Consider the following 6796-nt stretch of genomic DNA (forward strand, 5'->3'; position numbering starts at 1 on the left):
TGGCATGACTTGCTCAACCCAATCAGAGTCTAAGATTTCAGAATTCACTTGCCCACTGTTGGCTAGTAGGTCTGTCCTTATGAGGCTTTATTGGTCTTGCTAATAGTCAGGGATGCTCTTCCAACTGTGATGCTCTAGATTTTATTGATTAGTTTATGATAAAGTCAAGATGAGCAAAGCTGGCTAAGATAAATATATCTATGTGATACTGACTGCTGAGATGGGGCAGGCCTGGAGAGAACAAAGATATAATAAAACCGTACTGAAATGTTTAATATTAGAGCTCTGGCTCTAGCCCACAAGTCCCTCAGAAATTGGGAATAGCCAAGGGGGTTTAGTTCTTTTGAAAACTAGGCCCTCGGTATTGAACAGCCAGAATGCTCCCAAAAGGCTCAGTTACATAAAGCATTGTTTGTTTATGGTATCCAGCGAGACTTCCCTGTTTTGAAATGCACTGGTATTCCCCGTCCCCCAAAGGGCAGGAAATAGCTGTAGAAACTGTTATTCTTGTGGGCATTAAACCTGGCTTTCACTCTTGTGCTGGCAAAGCAAACCCCACACTACCTAGGTGTGCCCTTGAATCAGCGATGCCGTTCTTCTACAGCATATACCTACCACAGCATTGCTTTTGTTATTTCTCCTAACATAGCACTGATGGGCAGGCTTGACAGGGACCCTGGATTGATTTTAGAGGTATAAGTTAGCAATAAGGGGAAAGCAGCATCTAAATATGTATTACAAGGAATTTGTTATTTGAATATTTCTGTGCCACATAATTCCAGTCACAATAGGTCATTAATGTTTTAGAGGGTAAATACTGTAACAGCAAAGGCTTACTTTATAGATGTTAATGTATAGGAGGTTGAAGCAGCAAAATGTTCTTTCCCCTTATCCCTTCTCCTCTCCCTGCCCCTCCCTCCCACGGCCATTTTATACAAAGCAAGGAATGGAAGTACTATAGGGGTTTTCTTCAAGAGGCTGACTCCAGCCTTGTTGTATATCCCTGTATAGGAGTAAAGCTTTCTTAATAAGTTATGCCATCAGGGCCTAGAACTATCCACCTCTCTGCCCATAAGAATTGCCTTAATGGAACAGGTCAGCATTTTGTTTAGTGCAGGAGTGGCTTGAGCAAAACCGTTAGCACAAGCAGCCTCTGTGTGCCTTTCAGCAGACTGAGGAGGGATCAGGGAACTCAGTAGGCATGTCTATACGTTTATTAATGTGTCTTTGTTACTGCACATTAACTTTAGTACCTGTAATAGCAGGACTAACTCAATGCACTAACTAACCAGCACTACTGCGCAGTAGCATGAGCACTCATTAGAATTAGTCATTGTGTAGATGCACCCAGTGGTAGGTAGGGCACAAAGCAGGGAAACAAATCCAGGGGAAGGGGATCAGAGTGGTATGAGGGGAGAGTGTGGGACTTACCTTGCAACCCACCTGCCAAAAAGTTTGGCCTCCACTGTTTTAGTGGATTTTGTTCATGGAAAGCAAAACCAGATGATTCAAATGTAGTCCAGTATAATTGTTCAGTGCTCTTCTTCATGTGGTCGATATCCTGTGGGCCACAGCTGATGAGATCAGTTTGTGTCCTGGGGGCATGAGAAATGACACTGCTGCTTGAGTTTGTCTGTAAATTTGCTTGGAAAAGCAGCAGTTCTGATATGGTAAGTGGTTTTTCCAGAGATCAGGTTAAAACCTTTTTGTTACCAGTTTTAGTCTGCCTTCTTCACCCCAACATCTTTAATAGGAAAAAGGATATGGAATTATTGTTTTGTGGTCAATACAATATCAATCATCCAGACTATCATGTTTTATCAAAGAGAAAGGGAGATGCTGCTCGAAGATGCAGAATTGCACATACTGAAATTTCATACTTACTGTCAGGCCAGACCAGCTCAGATGATGTTGGGTAGTTTTGTTTAGTTAGATTTATAATACCCCTATAAAAAGTATCTGTTGCAGTCTCAGGGGTGAAATTATGGCCCCACTGAAGTCAGCTCACCCGAGTTGGTTTTGGCACTTCTTTAAAATACACATCATAGCAGATATAAACTTAGCAGCCAAATGCCCTTAGAGATCAAATGCCAGCCAAACACTAACAGTGTTTAAGTGAAAATGCTCGTGTGTTCACAAACCATCTCTCTCCAAAGACTCCACTGAAAATAAATATATGCTTTATAGTGTGTCTTGAAGGTCAGTGAATATGGCAACTTTGGGCCAAATAGCACTGCATGATTTAAATTTTCTAAAAAAACTCGGGAGACCTGTTTCTAAGGAAGTAAAAACAAAACTATATTGGCTCAGATCACTTCTCCATCTAGCTTAGAGTTGTGTCTGGGAGTAGCCAGGGCCTGCAGCTTCAAAGAAAAAACAAAGCCCCCAGTAGAGCTGGTTTTGCAATAGTGCGGTATAGAGAAGACAGTAGGAGGTGTTTCCTGATGGAAAACAAACATTTTGTTAAACTGAGTCAAAGTTGACACAACAAACATCCCCTATGGATGTTTTATGGTTGGTGCTTAGCAGAGAAGACAATCTTCTCTCTTGGACATGCACATGGTGGACTCCCTAGTTTGGGGAAAGGGAAGAGTGGGGTGGGGGGAGGGAGGGAGGTTGAAATGCCAGGGTAACAACAGTAACCAACTCAACATCCCAAGGAAAATCATAACACTGAGGCCAGAGTGTGCTGTGCTGTCTTTGGTTCTGAAACATTTCATTCTGGTGCTCATAGTCTTCTGTAGTTGGACAGGACTGCTTGGGGGAGGAAGGTACTGCTTTCTGGTGCTGGAATGTGGTCTTAGTTTCTTGGTAGAATTTCTTCAAGCAGAGCCCTCCCTTTGAGCAACTGCTGATCCCTTTATATAATTGACAAGGTAACCTGAAACAGTGGTCATCAAATACAACTGCTGCTTGATTGATGCTGGGCCTAAATATGCCTTGTATGCAAGAGGAGCGGGACTTCCATCCTGTTACAACCTGGGTATTTCCTCTGAAAGCCTTGCCAATCCCGTGTGGCATCCGTGTGGTTGTAGCTTTTTGCGCCCAGGCAGCTGATGTTCAGGTTATGCCCAGAAGCACAAGATGGAGTCTCTCTTATGCATTTTTGTCTTAGGTGTGGGTGATATTATTATACATGTAAAATGTCTAATCTACTCCTGAACCCTTCTGAAACAGTTTAGTTCAGTATCATGTGGAGATAACTTCCTCTTACCAGCTCTAATTTTGTCTCCTATTCAGTTCTTTGGGTGACCCCTATTCTTGTGTTATGAGAAAAGGGAAATGGGACAATGTGATCAGCATCCTTTTTACCATTTGGTATATTATGGCCCTCTCCCTTTTTTTAAGCAGAACCAGAGTTCCTAAGGGAGGCCGCTTGCATTGATGGATGATGAATCCTATTGGCTGGTGAGCTGCACTGTGTGTTAGCTGCTGCTTTGTGGCAGCTTGGATTGATGCTTCAATAAAACAAAGATTAAATAAGATAAACCCCAGATATTTCTGCAAAAGGTTTGCTTTCAAATTCTGGTTTTCTTGATACATAAAATCAGATTCTTTCAAGACAGATCGAGCCAGGGGAAAAAAAGAAAACAGCCTACCTGTTTTACAATTAAAGGAAAAATTGTCACCAAAGGCAATCCAGCTGGGTATATTTGTGTTTTTCAGTGTGTGGCATTTCAGATCTCCCTCTGATATATTAAGTTATAAAGAACTATTTCATACGGATGGAGCTCTATTTTATACTATCTGGAACTGATAGCAAAGACATTTCTAGAGGGCTTTGGAATCACATTCTGGACTGTGTTCATAAAGGGTCAAATTCTTCTGAGACCTGGAAGGAACCTCTGTTAAGAAATCTTTCCTGGAGCTGTGAGTGGAATATCTCCGTTTGGGGCATCTCTTCTCTTCTTCTCTGTCTTGCAAAATGGGTATCTGTGCTGGGCACATGGCCTGAGAGTGAGGGGTAAGACTGTCACTAAACTTTTATGTAGTTTAAGTGACCTAAGGAACTATGGGAGATGTGCTGAAGAGCTATAGATGTTGTTTCAGCATCAGCTTTGGGGTGATGGATTGAACCTGCATCAAACCAATGGGAGCTTGATTTCTAGTGCTTGAAACTGTGCACCTGGAGTGGAATTCTGTTCCCTTTTGCACATCTAAATGGTGAGTTCTTAGCTGTGTAAATGCTGAAAGTTTGACTTGCACACAGGTTACAGTGATGTTTCCCTGGTAGTGTGGATGCAAGAGGTTCATACATAGATCAAGTAAACGCAGGAGGTTATGAGCTGGCCAGGCATGGACATGGCTACATGCACTCACTGATTCTGGAGACTTACCAGTGTCTAAGAAATGAAACTGTAAGCAGCCAGAAACCCATGAGTAGTGGGTGTTGAACTAAGGAGGACCCTTTTATGTGTTATTTCCCATAACTGAGTAGTTGGGGCACTTGCCTGGGGAGCCGGAGACTCAGATTCTAGACCCTGTCACTTAGAGGGGCTTGAGCCTGTATCTCTTTTGATTTCCCAGTACAACACAGTTGACTCCTATGCCACAGGTCAGGCATTCTCTAATACTGCCTCTGGTGCTTCTTTTGAAGCACCAGAGTCAATAGAGGGAGGTATGTGGGGTAGGAAAAAAAAAGTAAGCTAAAGGGTATGGTTGCTGTCTTGAAAGCATGGGGGCCCTAGTTCTAGCCTGGGGACTTGCTTCTAGTACTGCAGAAACTATCGTATTGCACTGCTCTCCATCCATTTTATCCAGTGGCTAGTAAATGCAGAGCAGGGGCTCGGGTTCTAAAGGGGCACTGGATTGCACCTGACCTTGGAGTGCTGTGGTGAGCAGTCAAAGAGACTCCCCCCACAAACTCCCTCTGGGTGACTGTAGGTCTAGAGCCCAGGTCTCTGGCTTACCCAGGTGAGTGTCCAATCCAAGCCACTCATCTGTTGAGGCTTAAACAAAGGGAGCTCATTTAACAGGGGCCAGGGCAATGCTGAGATTAGGGGGCCGGTGCACACATCTTCAGGAGGCCTCAAATGCCACTACACAAACACTCATAATATGGGAAACAAGCAGGAGAAACTTACTCTCCTGCTAGCTGATACCAACCCAGACATAGTGGGGCTCACAGAAACATGGTGAGACCCAACGCACAACTGGGCAGTGAATATCAAGGGCTACAGGCTGTACAGGAGGGACAGGACAGGGAGGAAAGGTGGAGGTGTGGTGCTCTACATTAAGGAGGAATACACATCCTCATCAAGTAGCCCAGAGTCAGAGGAGGGGCACACGGAAGTGCTCTGGGTTAGAAAATAAGGCAGTTGAGAGGAAAGAGACTTAACAGTGGGGGTCTACTACAGACCACCCAACCAAGGGGAAGAGCTCAACCGGGAATTCTTAAGTCAGCTCACGGAGGTAGTTAGGTCAAAAGACGTGGTCATCATGGGTGACCTGAACTTTCCAGACATCTGCTGGGAAGAGCAGTCAGCCAGGTCTGACCGCTCATGTAGGTTCCTAGCCCAAATGCAGGACCTACATCTAACCCAGGAGGTGCACAGCTCCACCAGGGGAGACGCCCTGTTGGACCTGGTGCTGGCTACCGGTGACGACCTGGTGAGGGGGCTGCTGGTGCTCGACTACCTGGGTGACAGTGATCATCGCCTGCTGGAATTCACCATCCAGCGCAAGGTGGCAAAGGCCTGCAGCAAGGCAGCAGACCTAGATTCCAGGAGGGCGGACTTCAATGAGCTAAGGAGAATAGTCGGGGAGGCACTGAGGTCCCAGAGGGGAGGGGAGTTGGGTGTCCAAGAAGAATGGTCACTCCTTAAGGAGATGATCCTCCAAGCCCAAAGAGAGGTAATCCCAACACAGATCAAAGGGGGCAGGAGGGCGCAAAAGCCCCCATGACTCACCAAAAGCATATGGGAGCGTCTCCTAGCTAAAAGGGAGGCGCACACCCAATGGAAGGGAGGCCATCACCAAGGAGGACTATACTTGGGTTGCTTGGGGCTGCAGGGGGGCAGTCAGGAAGGCCAAGGCGGAGCTGGAACTGGGACTAGCTACCTAGATCAAGGACAACAAGAAGCCCTTAAATACATAGGGGGCAAAAAGAAGGTACTGGGTAATGTAGGCCCCTGCAAGACTCGCAAGGAAATCTGGTCATCACACCAGATGACAAAGCTAACATATTTAACAACTTCTTTGCCTCCGTTTTCCTGAGTAGGGACCAGATCAGACCCCACACCAGGACCCCCTCAGGCCCCAGGGGAGGCACACCTAGGCCATGGGTCAGGGAGGATCTAGTCAGGGAACTTCTGGAGGGACTGGATGTATTCAAATCAGCTGGTCCAGACGATCTCCACCCCCAAGTGCTGAGGGAATTAGCTGAGGTCATTGCAGGACCCCTGGGACAGCTTTACAAGCACTTGTGGTGCTCTGGTGTGGTGCCAGAGGACTGAAAGAGGGCGAACGTGGTTCCCATCTTCAAAAAGGAGAGGAAGGAGGACCCAGGAAACTATAGGCCAGTTGGTCTTACTTTGATCCTGGATGAGCTTTTTGAGAGAATTATCCTGGCACATGTCCAAAAGGGGCCAGTGGGGGAGGTTCGGCTTAGGGGCAACTAACATGGGTTCATTAGAGGCACGTCCTGTCAGACCAACCTGGTGGCCTTCTATGACCAGGTCACCAAATCCTTAGATGCAGGGGTAGCAGAGGACGTAGTCTTCCTGGACTTTCGGAAGGCCTTTGACACTTTAGGAAGGCCTTCGACACTGTCTCTCACCCCATTGTCATTAAAAAA

The 6796-nt window shown here is 45.9% G+C and overlaps 1 protein-coding gene across 4 annotated transcripts in view; it reads left to right on the top strand.

The window, feature by feature from the left end:
• SLC8A1 (solute carrier family 8 member A1) overlaps nucleotides 1-6796 on the top strand; it is a 134320-nt gene that overhangs the window by 57089 nt on the left and 70435 nt on the right. For 2 of the 4 annotated variants that reach the window (XM_019549037.1, XM_019549038.1), the window contains exon 3: nucleotides 3349-3404. The exons of 1 other annotated variant lie outside the window; for it this stretch is intronic. In XM_019549037.1, the coding sequence (XP_019404582.1) occupies nucleotides 3349-3385 (37 nt within the window). In that variant the 3' untranslated portion in view covers nucleotides 3386-3404. Of the gene's footprint in view, nucleotides 1-3348; nucleotides 3405-6796 lie in introns of those variants that run through there. One more of the 4 variants, XM_019549036.1, reaches the window with a different exon arrangement.

The sequence above is a fragment of the Crocodylus porosus genome, unplaced genomic scaffold (genome assembly GCF_001723895.1).
Source record: "Crocodylus porosus isolate Cpor-Errol unplaced genomic scaffold, CroPor_comp1, whole genome shotgun sequence".
Lineage (NCBI taxonomy): Eukaryota > Metazoa > Chordata > Crocodylia > Crocodylidae > Crocodylus > Crocodylus porosus.